The sequence below is a fragment of the Diceros bicornis genome, chromosome 18 (assembly GCF_020826845.1).
Source record: "Diceros bicornis minor isolate mBicDic1 chromosome 18, mDicBic1.mat.cur, whole genome shotgun sequence".
NCBI classification, from domain to species: Eukaryota; Metazoa; Chordata; class Mammalia; order Perissodactyla; family Rhinocerotidae; genus Diceros; species Diceros bicornis.
Window position 1 is genome coordinate 6,191,869 of NC_080757.1, and position 18,901 is coordinate 6,210,769.

General features: G+C 41.3%; 1 protein-coding gene across 5 annotated transcripts in view; it reads right to left on the reverse strand.

Annotated features, from left to right (window-relative positions):
- ARHGAP44 (Rho GTPase activating protein 44) overlaps positions 1-18,901 on the reverse strand; it is a 177,690-nt gene that overhangs the window by 71,096 nt on the left and 87,693 nt on the right. For all 5 annotated transcript variants that reach the window (XM_058559685.1, XM_058559686.1, XM_058559687.1 and 2 more), the window contains exons 2-4: positions 13,475-13,514; positions 12,972-13,076; positions 1,902-1,978 (exon numbers count right to left, since the gene is read on the reverse strand). In XM_058559685.1, the coding sequence (XP_058415668.1) occupies positions 1,902-1,978; positions 12,972-13,076; positions 13,475-13,514 (222 nt within the window). The remainder of the gene's footprint in view (positions 1-1,901; positions 1,979-12,971; positions 13,077-13,474; positions 13,515-18,901) is intronic.

An 18,901-nucleotide genomic window follows, 5' to 3' on the forward strand; every position in this document is an offset into this window, starting at 1 on the left:
TTTGGCATAAGGATTATTATTTTTAGCTGAAGGCAACCGAGAAGAAGAAGATACAAAAAGAGCTCTCTGCCCTGCCCCCTATTTACCTAAAAGAAGGATATAAATTTGTAAAGGTGTCCCCCGTCCCTTCTTTACCAGGAAGGATAGGAGTTAATTACCAGAGATGACTCTAGACCCTTATCAGCCCAGAAAAGGCACCAGAGAAACCTACATTACAAACCTTACTAATTAGTCTTTATCTTCCATTAGTGCTCTCATATATTTGCCTTTCCACAATTTGTCACCCTAGAAAATCAAATTTCTTTTCCTTTGTCTTGTCACTTCTCTAAAAATTACTGTTCTTTTGTTAAAAATGTTATAGAAGCCCAAGTTTTAGCTACCCCTTGGAGTTACTCATCACTGAGATCTCCCATGTGTAGGCAATGCACATGTTAATACAATGTGTATGCTTTTCTCCTGTTAATCTGTCTTTTGTCATTTTAATTTGCAGTGCCCCATTAAGGAATCTAAGAAAGGTGGAGGGAAAAATAATTTTTTCCACCCCCTACACCACATTTACCAAATTTTATACTGTCTTGCTACTTGCATTGCATTCCCTTCTTCTGGACATAATCTATTTCACATAAGCTTAACTAGTTCTTTCAGTGAGAAAGTGTTCTTGAGTTCAGTGAGTTCTTCAGTGTTCAGTGAGAACACACGAGCAGTAACTTCTCTAAATCTTTGCCCAAAAATATATTTATTTTCCCCTTATTCCTGAATAATGATTTAGTTCATTGTAAAATCTAGGTTTCCTATATTTTCTCTCAATACTTGAAGATGTTCCTCCATTATTTCCTGACATTTATTTCAGCTAATGAATAGTCTGTTTTCCCCAACAGTCTAATTGCTCTTCATATGTAATTATCTTTTTCTCTGGTTGACTTTAAATTTCTCTCTTTTTCGTTAATAATCTGTAGTTTTTACTGCAATGTGCCCAGGGATGGATTTCTTTTTGTTGATCTCAGTCAGGACTTTTTTGTGCTGCTTAAATCTAAAGACTTACGTTTTTCTTCAAATCTAGAGAAGAAAAATTCAACCATAACTTGCTCTTCTCTCTATGTTCTTCTTCACGAACTTCTACTAGACCTAACATTGCACCTCTCCATTCTATCACCCACGCCTCTCCATCTAACAGTGCTACACCCTTCGCTCTTGTACTTCTTTCTGTTCATTCTAGGTGGCGACTCCAGATGTGTTTTCAAGTTCACCAGTTCTCTATTTGTGTGCAATTTCCAGTTTATCTCAATTAAGTTTTTAAATTATCATAAGTATAATTTGAATTTTAAAAAGCTCTATCTGGTTTTTCTTTGATTCTGCCTATTTTTTTTTTCATATTGTTTGATTCTTTTGTCAAGGATTTTTTGACTTCATTAAATTTTTAAATTCCATCTTAAACATAATTACTTTACAGTTTCTTTCATATTGTCCTATTATTTTTAGTTCTTCGGGTACTGATTCTCCTACTGATTGTGCCTGCTGAGTCTCTCCCATGATGATTCTATTTTTAGTTTGTTTTTTTTGTGAGCTCAAAATCAGCAAGGGCTGTTCTTCTGAGAAGCCTATAAGTTCTGACATCTGACATTGAGCGGTTTTATATTTGCTTCTGCTGGAGCCCTAGGGATTTCAATTGTCCTTCAACAGTTTTATGTTAATTTCTCCACTTGGGAGTTGCCTCGCTGCAAAGACAGTAGGACTTCAGGCCTAGGGTACTGATTTCTCACTGGCAGCCTCCTCTTCTTCTCCACCCAGCCCCCAGCCAGACTGCAAGCGGCCTCAGTGCCCCCCTGAGGAGCCCCAGTCCCCTTTTCATGGGCGGGGACTTACCTAGATTTGGCACAAACCCATGCATGGTATCAGCTTACCCAAGAAGTGTGTCATCTCCCAGGATAGCTGACCCTTCCATCAAACACTGAGCCAGTGTTGTCAAAGGCAATTTTTTCTGAAAATGAAAACAATGTTGTCATGAAAACTACTTCAACTGTCACCCAGCTACTCTCAAATAGCAAAAAGTCAAATACTTGTGTAGATACTATATTAGCTAAGAAACAAACTGACTTTAAAATATGTTTAAAACCTAAAAATTCATGGGATACAATGATGGGTTAGAATAAGAGATGTCAAAATTCAGAAAATTAAAACGGAATTAAATTTGCCAGTTTGGAAAATAATCCTAAGGTTTTCATGCTGTACTTTAAAATAAAGTGGGATGGCAGCAAGGAAAAAAGAGAAAATTTCAAAATTATGTTAACAAAGATTTGAGCAATGCTTTAATTTCCAAAAATCTCCTGAGAAATGTTATTAGCCCCATTTTATGAACAAGGCAGCTTATGGTCAGGAAAGAAAGAGAAAAGTGTTCACATACAGTTACAATGCAAACAAACTAAGCATCAAAATAAAGGCATACTCCAAAAAAGATATAAAATGGCCAAAAAACACATGAAAAGATGCTTAACATCATTAGTCATTAGGGAAATCCAAATCAAAGCCACAATGATACCACTTCACATCCACTAGGATGGCTAAATAATATTAATATATTTTTAAAAACTACACGCAGAGAAAATAAGTATTGGTGAGCATGTAGAAAAATTGGAACCTCATGTTTCGCTGGTGGAAATGTAAAATGGTGCAGCACTGTGAAAAAGTTTGGCAGTAGTTCAGTATATAAAATCACCATATGGCCCAGCAATTCTACTCTTGGGAATATACTCAAAATAATTGAAAAGACGTGGTCAAACAAAAACATGTGCATGAATGTGAAAAGCAGCACTATTCACAACAGCCAAAAGGTGGAACAGCTCAAATGTCCACCAGCAGATGAGTGGATAAACAAAGTGTGGTATATCCATACAATGGAATACTATGCAGCCATAAGAACAGATGAGGTCCTGATACATGATACAACACGGATAAATCTTGAAAACATTATGCTAAGTGAAATAAGCCAGGGTATATACTGTATGATTTTATTTATATGAAATGTCCAAGATAAACAAATCCATAGAGACAGAAAGTAAATTAGTGGTTGCCAGGGGCCAGGAGGAGGGGGAATGGGGAGTCATTACTTAATGAGTATGGGGTTTCCTTTTGGGGTGATGAAAATGTTCTGGAACTAGATAGTGGTGGTATTTGCACAATATTGTTACTATACTAAATGTCACTGAATTGTACACTTTAAAATAGTTAAAATGGTAAGTTTTATGTTATATGGGAAGGAAGGGAGGGAGGGAAGAAGGGAAGGAAAGAAAAAGGGAGGGAGGGAGGGAGGAAGGCAGGAGCATGCTACTACAGGAGTGTCGCATGACCCACTTTCCCTCCTTACCAAGTATCGACAAGCCTCTCCCCACTGAGCCTACACCATCCAGCACACCCTGAAAACAAGGTAAGAACTGCTAGCACATCCTCAGGTCTTCTGGTCCACACTGCCACACAGATAGTTCTTCAAATGGAGAGTGACTGAACTACATCCGGCCCACAGCCTCCTGTGTTAGTACGCAGAGAGCTTCAGCTGTAATTCACTTACTAATCCAGTACTTGTGGACTGCCTACCCAGGCACTATACCAGTGGTGACTAGACACTCTCACGGAACTTATATTCTAGCGCAGGGAGACAAATAATAAGCATGGAAACTATGAAGGCAATCACTTCAAATAGTTGGAAGTGCTACAGACAACAGAAAGCAGGATAATGGGCAGAGTGGGCAGCAGTGGGGTCTGGAGCTGTGATGAGGAAAGACCTCTCAGATGGGTGACATTTAAGGTGCAACCTGAAGGAAGAAAAAGAGTCAGCTCTGTCCCAAGAAGATTTGGGAAAGAACATTCCAGGCAGAGAGAACTGAAAGTGCAAAGGCCCTGAGGTGGGAACCAACACAGCCAGTTCAAGGTCCCCAAGAAGGGCAACACGGCTGGAGCCCAGTGAGTGACAGAGAGAGTGGTGGGAGAAGACGGCAGAGGCGAGAGAGGGTAGGGCTTTGTCAGCCAGAGGCAGGCACTGGGGTTTCATTCTAAGGGCATCTGGGGACCATTGGAGGGCTTAAGAAGAGCATGATCAGATTAAAATAACTCAATCCTGAGACAGAAGTGATGACTTGAGAGAGGGATCACATTGGAGACATATTTTTAGGGTTCCATCCATTAGAACTTAGGAATCTAGTTTGAACATTCTCCCAGAAGACCTGTGTGCCCTCAGGTATCTCCAGGGAAGACTATGGGAGGTAGGTCAACCCCCAAGAGTGATATGTTCATGTGGTTCCCAGGATAAGTCCAGTTGGAGAGAGCCCAAGACACCTGGTGGATAACGCCTTCAACACGTCTATAATACATTCCCCTCCCTGCCCTTAGACATGTCCACTCCACAGACATCAGATGCCTTTCACTCAAGGGATAAACTCACTACCCTATCATTTCAAATAAAATGGGACATTCTTCTTGGTAAAAATGAGACCACGAAACTCAGTATTAATACATCCAAATTTAAACATCACTTTCTTGTTGTCCTACAAAGCTATTAGGTACAAGTTTCCAGAGACTTAATTAAAAGCACAGGAAACAGTATCTAGGAGAGCATCTCCTCCCACCTCACCTTTTAAAAAAAGTTATTTAAATAACATTTTTAGAAAAATGTCTGAAGTGGTTAAAAAAGATAAGGAAAAAAAAAAGAGTTGAGCAGGTACAATGTTTCTGTATACTCACAAAGAGAGCGTGGCGTAAGGTATCAGTTCTCAATCAGGGGTGATTTTGTCCCCCCGGGGACATTTGGAAGTGTCTGGAGACAGTTTTATTGTCACAATGTGGGGAACACTACTGGTATCTAGTGGGTAGAGGCCAGGGATGCTGCTAACATCCTACAATGCACAGGACAGTCCCTCGAAATAATGAACTTCCCAGCCCAAAACATCATGAGTGCCAAGGTTGAGAAACCTGGCTTAAGGAAAGGTCTTCAATCTGCAAATTCCTAATATCCCAACAAGGAACCAGTGAAGATGGCCTGCCCCACATGTCAGATAGTACAATCTCAGGATTGGTCAGCTCACATACAAAAAAAGCCATTGTGGTTTGTGCTGAGCATCAAGCCCCATGACCCACCTTTGGGGCAGGAATGCAGCTTCTCTGTGTCCTTCTTCAAAATTCGACAAAGAAACACGTAAGAGAGGATCTTGCCTGTAACAGACTGAAGGGAAGTTCTAATAGCCTGGGAGTTGACACCCTCTGGAGAACTATATCCACTGGTAGGTGAGTGGGGCTTTTCCAAACATGGAAAGAGATTAGTCCAATTAGTCCTGTCAGTGAGTCAAGCAGAAAACTGTCCGTGGGTGACTAAAGGAATGGAGGTCAAGATCCACAAAACAAGAACAGCCACTGAGGACTACGAGGCTGATCAGAGTCCGGGAGGGAGGACAGCAAGGGGATAGCCAAGTGTCTGTTCTCCAAAATTCACTCTGGAAAAACCAGTTTGAAGTGATATGACTAGAGGGGCCCTCCTCCTGAGCCAGGGGGGCAACATTATTTTCCAGTCATTTCTAGTCACTCAACACCCTCACTAATGATTCTGAGATGCTCTTAGGTGGCAGAGGGTAGCATTAAGTGACAAAGCACCTCAAAATTCAAAAGTTATTCCTGTTTCAATTGCCTTTTAATTCTCAAAATTTTAACATGGAAAATAACCTGTCTCTATCATATCTATCTATCTATCTATCTATCTATCTATCTATCTATCTATCTATCTACAGCAAACAGATTAATTAATTCTGAGTAGGAAATATACACATATGGTACAAAACTCAAAAGGTGCTAGAGGGTTTACAGCAAAAAGTCTCCTTCCCATTCTTAACTCAGCCACCAGCTCCTCTCAACAGAGACAATGACGGTGACCAGTTTTTTATGTATCTTCCATAAATATTCTAAGCAGATCCAATTACGTGTGTATGTGTATGTCTATTTTTAGTGGACACATTTTTCCCACAAATGTTAGCACTATACACCCTACTCGATGTCTTCCTTTCCTTTTCACGTAGGGAGAGATCTTTCATGCCAGCTCCTATTGTGACACACAACCTGCCTCATTCTTTTTTTTTTTGTAAATGGCTGCACAAATCAATGAATGAAGATGACAAAATTTATCTAAACAAGTTCCCTAATGATGGCATAACTGTCACAAGCCAGGGCCTGTGCCTGTGGCACAAGTGACTCTCACGAGGAAGAATTCCCTTGAGGAGAGAGGTGCGGAGAACGCGTGCTTGGATTCCAAGGGCGGGAATGGGGGGTTAACTGAGTAAAACCTCAGCGGAAATTAATGATGAGTTTTCATTTATCTTGATGCTTTAAGAATCAGGAAATCAGAAGGAAGCCAACAAGTGAAAAGGGGAAGGAAAAAATGGGCTAAGGTGGTACACCTTCATGTCAAAACGGGGGTGGGGGTGATCCGTAAGAAAAGGCAGTAGAAAGTAAGAAGCTGATGGACTGTAACTCACAACAGACTACACACTATTTCTATTTCTAAAGACATTCTCTGAGACAAAGGAAAATGGAGGGCTCCGTACATGCGGGGCACTACGTCGATCTCATTTAACCTAACGCCTGCCTGTAACCGAGGTGTCATTTGCTCTCTGCCCCACATTCTGCTCATCTCCACTTCAAGTATAAGGATATTGAGTCTTAGAAGGATGAAACTGCCCCCAGATCTGGAAGAGCTGCTGAAGTTTGTTCCCTCGGCTGACAAGGATCTAGGTTGAGAGTCACCTAATACTCAGGTGAATATTAGTGCCCAGGTAAAAAGGCCTTACTTAGCAAGCCTCACCCAGGAGGCCAGTGATTTTCCTGGTCAAAAAGAAGCTATTAAAATAAACTTTTCCCTGATTCTAGAGTACTGACAGAACCTCAAGAATTAAGGGTAGGGAAGTCAGAACATTCTAGGATTTGAAGTTGCCAATCTGACTGGTCTATTGACTGTTCTCTCTAAAATGACATTAGGCATAAGCAACACAGCTTGTAGGATAGATGACTGAGACAAAAAGTCTATTCTAACGTTCACTGTATTCCCCAGACACACACACTCCACATCCTCCATTTGTGAAAACTGCTGTCTACTATTATCTAATTCCAAGCCCAACCAATTCTTCTGTGGCTCATCTTCACTCCCACAAAAGACACGGTTCAGACTTGTTGCTCAGGGCTCAGTAGTTCTCAATGGTCATTTTGGCCTAAGAGTGGGGCCATAATAACAGCAGCAGGTTATCTTTCTTTAATATTTACTTACGTTAAGCATTGTGCTAAGCATTTACATGCATTACCTCACTAAACTCTCAAATAATCCTATTGGGTAGAAATTCATTATTGTCATTACTATTTTCCAAACGAAGAAACCAAAGCATCTAGAGGTAATTGACTTGCCCAAGGTCAGGTATAATCAGGAGCAGGACAGCTGTACTTCAACCCCAGATAATCAGATTCCAGAGCTTAAACTCAGAACTATCATGCTAAATTGCTTCTGTACAGAACAGGGAGGATTTAAACAGGCTCGCTGATATGTTAGGCAGCTCTCATGCCGAAAATACTTATGGATCATCCATTCACGACAAAAATTTATTTTTAGCATTGCTTACCATGTGGCAGGCCCTGCTCTAGGCATTAAGAATACAGTCAATGGAAAGACAAGATCCTTGATCCCATGGAGCTCGCATATCAGTGATGAGGATCAGACACATGAGCAAATGAATGATCACAATGATTTCAGATAATAACATGTGCTATGAAGAAAATAAAATAGGGCAATGTGATTGGGGGAGGGAGGGAGCAAACACGTTAGGTGGTAGGAAAGCCACACTGAGAAGGCGACACTTGAGTTGAGAATCGAAAAAGAAGAAGTTGCTGGCCTAAAATGCTCGTTAAGACTATTCCATACGGAGGGTAGAGCAAGTGCAAAGACCCCAAGATAGATAGGAGCTAGGCATGTTCAATAACAGGTCAGTGCAGTTGGATAATGATGACTGAGGGGAGGAGACTGAGAGCTGAGCTCAGAGATGCAGGCAGAAGACAGATCATTAGGGTCCAGGGGCCAAGGTAAGGAGCTTGGATTTTATTCTACAATGGGAATCCTTTGGTGGGATTTAATGAGACTGGCATCATCTGATTTCCATTTTAAACACTCAGCGTGTTGTAGAGAATGGATTACGAAGGGGGTGGGGGTCAGAGTGGAGAGTAGAAGACCCGCTAGGAACCACTGTGTTCAGGCAGGAGATGATAGCTGCATGGACTAGGGTGGGTTCTGTGGAAGCAAATGGAAATTCTCTGAAGGAAGAGCCAGCAGGACCTATGGAAAGACTGGATGTGGGGTGTATGGAAAGGGAAGAATAAAGGATGATGTCTGGGAGTTAGATTTAGCAAGTGGGTGGATTTACAGTACCATTCTCGACTTCTTTGCTTTCTTTGCTAGATCCTCCTCTTGTTAGAGCTTAAAATACTGCAGTTCCTGGGGTTCTTGATTGAAGGGTCATTTGTCTTCCCACTTTGTATTTTCTCCCTACGTGATCTCATCAACCCCCTTGGATTCAAGTGTCACTCAAGCCAGGGACCTTGAAACTCCACCCTCTTCCTCATACCCCACATCCATTCCATTGCCAAGTCCTGGATACTCTACTTCCACTACCTACCACATCTTCCCATTTCTCTGCCTTCACTGTCCCCATGGTACCTTACTTAGACTGCTCCCATATTTATCTGACTGTCCCTTACTTCCCCCATAGCCGCTGCCCCATTAACCCATTCTTCACACAATCACCAATAACTGATCACCCATATGACCACCGGTCTAATCATCCTGCTCCTGATTAGAACACTGGCTTCCCACTGCTCTTAGGGAAAAAGTCCAAATCCTTACCATGGCCTGCAAGGTGAGATCAGGCCCCTGTAGCCCCGTCTCACGCCCCTCTCCTCATCATCCTCTATTCTCTAGCCACTCTGGCCACCTTCATGATCCTCACAAACACCAAACTCCTTCCTCTCTGGGAACTCTGCACGTCGCCTCTTGTCCTAGAAGCACTCGTACCAGTTTTGGTGCTGCTACCTTTTGCTTGTCCCTAAAGGCCACTTCCTCGTGGAAACCTTCACCATTTAATCCCTAGTAAGCCACTCCTCTTAGCACGAAGACATTATCTGAGTAACTAATAAACTCTGTGTGTGATGCCTGCTCCCCTCTAGACTGAGAGCTTCCAGAGGACAGGGATCCTGCTGACTGTACTCAGCACTTGGCATATACATTGCCTCACATGGCAGACTTGGTACTTGCTGAGCATTTGTTGAGTAAAGTAGAGAAACACTTTCATATGCTAACAGTGCATTTGTTGAAATGACTTCCCTATGAGAAAGAAATGCAAGGATGGTAAAAAATCAAACATTTTCATTATACTGATAAGTTTTAAAAACCTATGAAATAACCAGCTTTTAGCCTGGACTAAAGAAGGTAAAATGGTAACTTAACTCATATCCTTTCTATTCTCCAACCCACATAAGGAATACAGTTTAACTCAGGACCCACCAAATAATACTGCTCTGGTCCCTGAGATAGTGGCAACAAAACCCCACTTTTCTGCCCACCTCCATGTGACAGCCAGCCCCAGCTTTCGGGGCCAAACCTTTAAAGGTGTATGATAAAAGGTTTAGTGCTGGAAACTGTAATTAAACTGCTAAAGAGGGCCGGCCCGGTGGCTTAGCGGTTAAGTGCACGCGCTCCGCTGCTGGCGGCCCGGGTTCGGATCCCGGGCGTGCACCGACGCACCGCTTCTCCAGCCATGCTGAGGCCGCGTCCCACATACAGCAACTAGAAGGATGTGCAGCTATGACATACAACTATCTGCTGGGGCTTTGGGGGAAAAAATAAATAAATAAAATCTTAAACTGCTAAAGAGCTAACGAGCCTGTTAAAAGAGAAGTGACGAAAAGCAACAACTTACACGTGCCCAAATACAATGCAGAACCCTGCCTAGAGACCCAGTCCTGATGCGAGGGTCCACACACTCACTTCAGCTGGCCTCACTCCCTCTGCGAGTTCATCTCCTGATCCCCTCTTAACACCCAACTTTCCTAGCTGGTTGTTCACTGGTTTCCCCACCCTCTCTTCTATTTTTTTTTTTTTTTTAGTTTCCCTATTTTTATCTCTTTTTCTTTTCACCCATTCCTTAGATCTTGACACATCTCCTTACCTAATAATCACAAAGAACTGGGCATCTATTTCACTATTCAAGGTAATTAATAAGTGTCGTGTTTCTTATTAAATCTCTCAATGGGCTACTTTAGAAAAAATTGAAAAAAATGTATTTGAATCTTGGCCTTGGAAATTTTTTTCCTGCAGGTCTGTGATTGTTAAGTATTTAAGTAGCTCTTCGACCTTCTTTTCAGCCAAATCATTTATTCAGCCATATGAGGATAAGGAAAGACTGATCAGCCCAAGAAATCATTGACAAAATCAGGCACTTGAATCTGTGACGCGAGATCACTGATCTGTGCGTGCTCAAGCACCTACTTCCGACACAGACTGCGTCCAGGTCAACTAAACAGGTGCCCAGTTTACACGTGAATCACTCACTGCAGGGGTGTGGCTGCAGCCCTCAGGGACCACCAACAGCTGCTGCAGGTCTTCCCTGCTAACAGAAGCCAGATTGTGTGTGTCCCACTAGGTGAAGCATGGCCAGTCATGGCAAACCCACTTCTCTCCAACACACATTCACCTCGCAGCCTCCCTTGCAGCTAGGAAAACAGGAAAGAAATTCTTCTGGGCAAGACTTTTTTTTTTTCTCTCTAATCAAAACAAAAAGAGTATGCAAAGATAGTTCATCCTCTCACCACCCTCACATTTCCTGCCTTTTATGTGATTATGTAAAGATGTGATGCCTGGAGCTGCAGCAGCCAGATTACGACTATAAGGGGAAGCTTGAGCATTGCAGAACTTCTGACCCAAAGCTGATGAATATACCTTAGGAATGGCTACTTCAGACATCTTAAGTGAAATAGTAAGTATCTTTTTGCTAAAGTCACTATTAAATCAGTATATTAACTATGTCTTTTACTTTCTGTATTCTGAAGGACTGCCCCTCCCAGGGTTAGCCAACACCTGGGGATACTAAGCAACTCACCCGTGAGTGTGCCTTCCAAATGCAAACCAACCAATCCAGAGCCCACAGCCCCATGACCTCCTTTGTGGGAGCTCTCACACTCCAGGCCACCATCCACCTGCCCTAATCACCCCAAGGCCAGGTATCAGACAACTAGGGGCATCCTCTGTGCCCCAGAACCTGCTGAAGTTATTCAAATCAGCCCATCCTAAGCCTGCTTACCCTGCCTCATCCATTCCTTCCTGTAGAAACAAAATAAAGGCTCTTGCCCACATCTTCCCCCCTCTGCCTCCTGACTGACCCTGGTGCTGCTCCCCAGAGTAGCCCTGCATGGCCTGCCCCCTCCTTTGAGGAACTGTGGGTAACAAACTATCTTTCAATGCCAATCATCTGTTAATCTGTTTGCCTTGCCATGTCTCAAATTTTCTATTAATTCACTGTATTTTAGAACACTCAGGCAGCAAAATGCCTCCAACTGATATAATCTGCATGACTCTCAATCCAATTAAAATCCTACAAACCTAGGTAACTTTATCTTTTCCCAGAAAAATAATGCTAGTAGTAATCAACCTACCCACACTAAAGCCAGTTTCAAGCCTCTGGTGAGAACATTCAGATGATACTCTTGATTCCAAAATACACTGTACTGTAGACCAGTTATTCTTAAAACAGTGCTTCTCGGTACAAAAGAAAGGAGGTGGGTCATAGGCAGGCCTGGCTGCAGGCCCCCCCTCGGAACAGCTCCTGGAGTCCCACATTAGACGTTTATTTGATTAAAGGGTTTCGTGTCTAAAGCAATTTTGCAAACTCTCCCTTTAGACTATTCAGGTTCCCCTTGCTGAAATTCCTGAAATACACAGAATTATTTCCACAGACATTTCCCAAAGCTGTGAACATTTTATTTCTACCACACATAAGTGATTCCTGCTGGGAATATTAAGGAAGAAGAAACCAGAGCTGGCAAGAGAGAACGGAATGACTGACGAAGCGAGCAGACTAGGTTCCTGTCCTGCAGCATGAGATGGGGTGAGGTATCAGGGCACATCCCACGGCAGTCAATAGAAATGAAGCCAGCGTAAGCTGGGAGGGCTCAGGGAGACCACACGGAAGCAGAAGCCAACACTCCAGGTCAGAGAAAGCAGACAGACACCAAACAGGTCGATTATAAACTCAAGGAGGGAAAACAACCTAGATTGCATCTCCCCTCTAACAAAGCGAAGTGAAAAGTCTAAGAATATCTTTTCATCTTCAGTGGAGTTGAGGGGGGTGCGGGTCAAGAGGGAAGTAAGCTGCCACGATTGTTTACACCAAAGACTGTTCAACGGAATTACGTTATGCAACGCTTGTCATTACTAACGTAGGTTCCGTACAAAGACATTGAGGAACTTTATTTAGCAGACTCTACTATTTCGTTAGAGTGAAAACAATTTTCACAGGGGCCTTTATAGGTCACTTATAACCTCCAAAACCACAGTATAATTTTTTTCCATGAAATCTTAAGATACTATTGACGCAAATGGGATCTATGAGTGAGCTTTGAAGCAGGTAAGAGAAAGGGTCAAGCTTCCTAAAGGTGGGATCTCAAGCAGCCCCTGCAATCGTCCCGGTCGCCCTGATCTGGGAGGACAAGGAGAGGGACGCACCTTTCCTCAGACGGGGTTAAAGGGCAGGAAGAGGTGGAAGGGGCCACACTACAGAAACACACCACAGGTCAGATGGATTTCTCAGACATAGAAATGGCTGTATAAATAGCCACACGGCCCAGGAGTAGGACCCCTGTGGTCAGGAGTTACGTTTTAAGCTGCCCAGGGCGAGCAGGGCACTTACGGAGCGCTTGTCGGCCTCTGCCCCTTGCTGGCCCTGCAGACACGCTGTGAGCTTCTTGTGCGTGCTGTGGGAAACCTGCTTCACCAGCTCCAGGCGCTTCTCCACCTGCAGACAGAGCAGCAGGTCGTGTCACTGCATGAGGGCAACATCAGGAGTGGGGTCATCAGTCTGGACAATCGTGGGAAAAAGTCTGAGCCATGTTTCTGCAGAGACAAGTACTGCCAGGGAGAAACAGCCAGTGCTGGAGAGCTGCAGCGGGGCGATCGCAGACTCTAGGACTCTCCGCTGACAGGGCAGTGAAATGACTTGAAATGTCTCCTGAAAGATCTTACCTGAACCGGTATTCAAAATGCCAGGTACTATCGTAAAGGATAAAAAGCCGTGTCTCTAAATAGATTGTATGAGGAGTAGTCTGAGCAGTTTAAACAGCATTGGGAATGGCTTAGTTTTAAAAGGGGAGACAGCTTGGGCATCTACGAGCTAAGGGCCAGCAACAATCTTACCTGAAGAAGGTCTTCACTCAGAACTTCAGTCTTTTCTGCCCTAAAGAGAAAATTGAGAAACAATCAGTAAGAAAACTAGGAACTTAGCTTCACACTTGTTCCTCATTCTCTTCACTTATGGAGAGATTAGAAAAACACAGACATTAGTAGCAGAAATTTCTAACAGCAGATAATACAAACAATACTGGAATTTACCAGGAACCTTAAGTTACTGCACTCCAGCAAAAACATGGCAAACGAGATACTCTGAAGGGTCCCCTGCTGCAGACGGGAACTGGATGAAGGACAGCAAACCCACTTTGTTTGTTTCCAGACATTTTCTTTTTTAATTAACAGAATTAAGCAGGTTCCCACACCCATACTTCTTGGCCTCCCCCCAAACAAATAAGCAAAGGTCACAGAAATCTGCGTAGGGATCAATAAACAGCAAACAAAGAGACAGCACTGAGTCCCAGTGACAAATGCAAATGCCACCACTGAGATCTGCACCCAAGTGTCAGCCCCGCCAGAAAGCGGGGGGTTTGAACCTGAGATTAACACGTCGAGGGTAAGAACTTGGATGCTGGCTAAAGTGGTCCCAACCTGTGAGCAACCCTGCCTCACATCTGAGGAGAAGGCAGATCTTCTTTGGAGCAAAGCAATTCATTGCCTATGGATTCTCAGAGATAAGGTTCAGTCAGAGATTTCCCTCACACTGGTGTTTTTTTTTCCTCTCTCTCTCTCCTTTCTTTTTCACTCTCACACATACAACCTGCAAATTCACATGAAAACAAATCACCAAGATTAAGAGTACAGAGAAAGAAGAAACAACATGTATAGAGCCTGAAGAACTTCACAGATTGGAATTATCAAAGACTGCAACATATGCACGAAATATTTAAAAACAAATGATACATTAAAAAATCAGAGGACATTAAAAAATGAGAGGACTTCTGCTTCTGGGAAGATGGAGTGAATGTATTTTACCTATTCCTCTAAGTACAAACAAAATCTCAGGAACTCATATATAAAATGAACATAAGAAAATTCTGAAAGGTAGAGAGAAGGCAGAATGGCTAAGCACCCACAGATCCAAGGAATAGCATGACAGGGAATTTTTGCTTCAAATATGACAGACCTGGAGCTTAAGAAGCTGGTGACCTGAAATACCAATGGATGCAGACAAAACAAGCCCAACAAAGCCTGGTCTCTGTAGCCAAAGGACCAGGAAAGGGGCAGCTTGGAAAGACAGAAAATCTGTAGATGATAACTGCTCACTCCAGCCAAACACCACAGAAAAAACTGTTGTCCTACCCCACTCACACCAGCAAAGGCTGAGTAGAGAGCCTAGACTTCCACCCTTGCCAGGCTGTACATTCAACCCACCCCGTACATTCAACCCACCCCCCTCCCCTCAACCAGTGCAGCAGTGTCAGAAAAGGATGAGCACGGAGCTAGGACATTATCACTACTGGGCAGTGACAATGGAAACCACATGGGTAGCCTGGACATCCAAACTCACCTGGTGGTGCCAAAGAATCCCGCCCGCTGCCCACAGGGGTGGTGTCACAGGAGGCCCAGTGGAGAGACAAACCCACAGGACTTTCACCACCACCCAGTGGTAACAAGGCCATCCTCTTCCACGTTATCCATGGAAGCCAAGTGGGAAGCAATAACAAGGCACTCCTACCCCTCCCACCCAGGGAGGTGTCAGTGAAGGCCTAATGGAGAGCCAGAATTTCCACTCCCATCCAGCAGTGACAAAGCAGAATTCTCCCTTCCCCTGCTGAAGTGGTATCAGAGAAAGCCAGCTTAAAGAGAAAGTTTAAATAAAATCCAGAGTCTCATAATATAATACTCACAATATCTTGGTTTTAATAAAAAAATTACTCATCATACCAAGAACCAGAAAAATCTCAAACTGAATAAAAAGACAATCAATAGGTGCTAATACCAGGTTGACAGAGATGTTAGAATTATCCGACAGTCTTTAAAGAGTTCACTATAAAAATGCTTCAATGAGCAATTATGAACATGCTTGAAACAAATGAAAAACTAGAAAGTCTCAGAAGAGAAATAGAAGATAGAAAGAAGAACCAAACAAAAATTTTAGAGCTAAAAAATGCAATAATCTAAGTTAAAAAAATCTCAGTGGATGGGTCAACTGCAGAATGGAGGGGGCAGAGGAAAGAATCAATGAACTGGAAGAAAGCACAAGAGAAATTTTCCAATCTGAACAACAGCCCAAGTAGACCAAACAAACAAATAAACAAAAACAAACCCTCAGGGACCTGTGGGACTATAACAAAAGATTAAATATTTACGTCATCAGAGTCTCAGAAAGAGAAAAAAAAGCAGGCAGGGCTGAAAAAATGCTCAAAGAAATAACGGCTGAAAAGTTTCCAAATTTGGCAAAAGACATAAATATACATATCAAAGAAGCTGAGCAAACCCCAAACAGGATAAAGGCAAAGAAATCCTCACCAATCCTCACAGTCAAACTTCTGAAAACTAAAAACAAAAAAGTCTTGAAAGCAGCAATAGAGAAATGATACCTTACTAATAGGAGGAAACAATTAGAATTACAGCAGATATCTTATGAGAAACCATGGAGGACAGAAGGAAGTGGCATACCATTTTTAAACCACTGAAAGAAAAGAAATGCCAACCTAGAATCCTATATCAAGTGAAAATATTCTTCAGGAATGAAGGAGAAATAACAACACTCACAGATAAAGGAAAATTAAAATTTGTCATCAGCAGGCTTGCTTTAAAGAACTGCTAAAGGAAGTTCTAGACATAAAAAAAAATTGGTAAAAGAAAGAACCTTGAAATATCAGGAAGAAAGAACATGGTGAGCAAAAATGATAAACACAAGTCTTTCTTTCTCCTCTTGAGTTTTGTAAATTATGTTTGATGGTTGAAGCAAAATTTATAATAATGTCTGATGTGGTTCTAAATGTATGTAGAGGAAATACTTAATATAATTATATTATAATTGGGACATAAAGGGAAGTAAAGTTTATAGATTTCACTCAAACTAGTAAAATAATAACATAGTAGATTGTGATAAACTATGTATATGTAATGTAATACCTAGAGTCACCATTAAAAAAGCTACACAAAGAGATACACTCAAAAACACTACAGACAAATCAAAACGTAGACTAACCTACAGGAAAAAAAGGAACACAAAGCAATAAAAAACAGAAAGAAGAAACATAAAACAAAAAATAAAATGGCAGACTTAGATGTCAACATATCCATAATTACACAAAATGTAAACAGTCTAAATATATTAATTAAAATACAGAGATTGGCAGAGTAGATTAAAAGCATGCTGTCTATAAGAATCTCACTTCAACTATAATAATATAAGTAGTTTGAAAGTAAAAGGATAGGAAAAGACATCACGTAAACATTAATCAAAAGAAAGCAGGAGTGGTTGTATTAATATCAGATAAGTAGACTTCAGAACAAAGAAAATGATCAGAGACAGAGAGGAGTATAATATAACAATAAAGGGGTCAATCCACCAAAAAGGTATGGCGATCTTAAACGTATATGCACTAAACAACAAAGCTGCAAAATATGTGAAGCAAAGCTGACAAAACTGGAAGGAGAAATAGACAAATCCACAATCACAGTTGGAGACTTCAACATCCCCTCTCTCAATGACTGACAGACCAGCTAGATTAAAATATATATATATCAGCAAGGATATATAAGAACACAACAATTGCATTAACCAATAGAATTTAACAGTTTATAGAACACTCCATCCAACATCAGCAGAAGACACGTTCTTTTCCAGTGCTTATGGAACACATACCAAGATAGACAACATCTGGGGCCATAAAACAAATCCCAACCAATCTGAAAGAAGTGAAATCATTTAGAGTGTATTCTCTTATCACAGTAGGATCAAAATAGAAATCAATAACAGAAAGAAGAAAATAACCAAACACTTGAACACTAAACAAAACACTTCTAAATAAACCACAAAACAAAGAGAAAGTCTCAAGGGAAATTAAAAAAAAATACTAAACTGAATAAAAGTAAAAATGCAACATATCAAAATATTTAACACAGCCAAATGTGTTAGTGCGCTGGGAGGAAAATTTACAGCTCTACATCCGTATATTAGAAAAGAGAAACATTCTCAAATGAAAAAGCTAAGCTCCCACTGCAACAACCTACAAAAAGAAGACCAAAAATAAGTCCAAAGCAAGCAGAAGGAAGGAAATCATAAAGGGGAGAAATGAATAAATTTAAAACAAGAAAAATAATTGAGAAAAATCAATAAAATGAAGAGCTGGTTCTTTGAAAAGATAAGTACAATCGAAAAAACCTCTAGCATGATTGAAAACAAAGAAGAAGAGAAGATATAAATTATCAATAATGGGAATAAAGGGGCTGGCCCGGTGGTGCAGCGGTTAAGTGCACGCGCTCCACTGCGGTGGCCCAGGGTTCGCAGGTTCGGGTCCCAGGTGCGCACCAACGCACCGCTTGCTAAGCCGTGCTGTGGTGGCGTCCCATATAAAGTAGAGGAGGATGGGCATGGATGTTAGCCCAGGGCCAATCTTCCTCAAGAAAAACGGGGAGGATTGGCATCAGATGTTAGCTCAGGGCTAGTCCTCCTCACAAAAAATAATAATAATAATAATAATAATGGGAATAAAACAGAAAACGTCACTACAAAATCCTATAGATTTCAAAAGGATGTCTTTGAACAACTATATATACGTAAATTTGACAACTGACATGAAATGGACTAATTATTCAAAAAACACAAACTACCTAATACACATACAAAATATAAATACATCACAAAAACACATTATTCCCAATATAAGGCAAATAATGTGAATAGTCCTATAGCTATTAAGAAATTGAACTTGTACTACTAAAAGTCTCAAAAAAGATCTAGAGACCCAGAAGGCTTTACAAGAGATTTCTACTAAATATTTAAAGAAGAATTAACACCAATTCTACATAATCTCTTCCAGAATACAGAAGAGGAGAGAACACCTCCCAATTCATTTTACGAAGCTAGTACTCCTTTGATACCAAAACCAGACAAAGAACAGTAAAAAAAAAAAAGAGAGAGAGAGAGATAACCATAGACCAATCTTCCTTGTGAATATAGATGCAAAAGTCCTTAAGAAAATATTACCAAATGTAATTCAACGATATATAAAAAGAATTAATTACCATGACCAAGCTAGATTTATTCCAGGGATACTATTCCAGGGATCTGAAAATCAATCAATATAATCCATCATACTAACGGACTAAAGAAGAAAAACCACGTGATCATATCAATCGACATACAAAAAGCATTTGACAACATTCAACACCTATTCTTGGTAAAAACTCTCAGAAAACTAGTAATAGAAGGGAACTTCCTCAACTTGATAAGAAACGTCTGCAAAAAAATAAACCTAC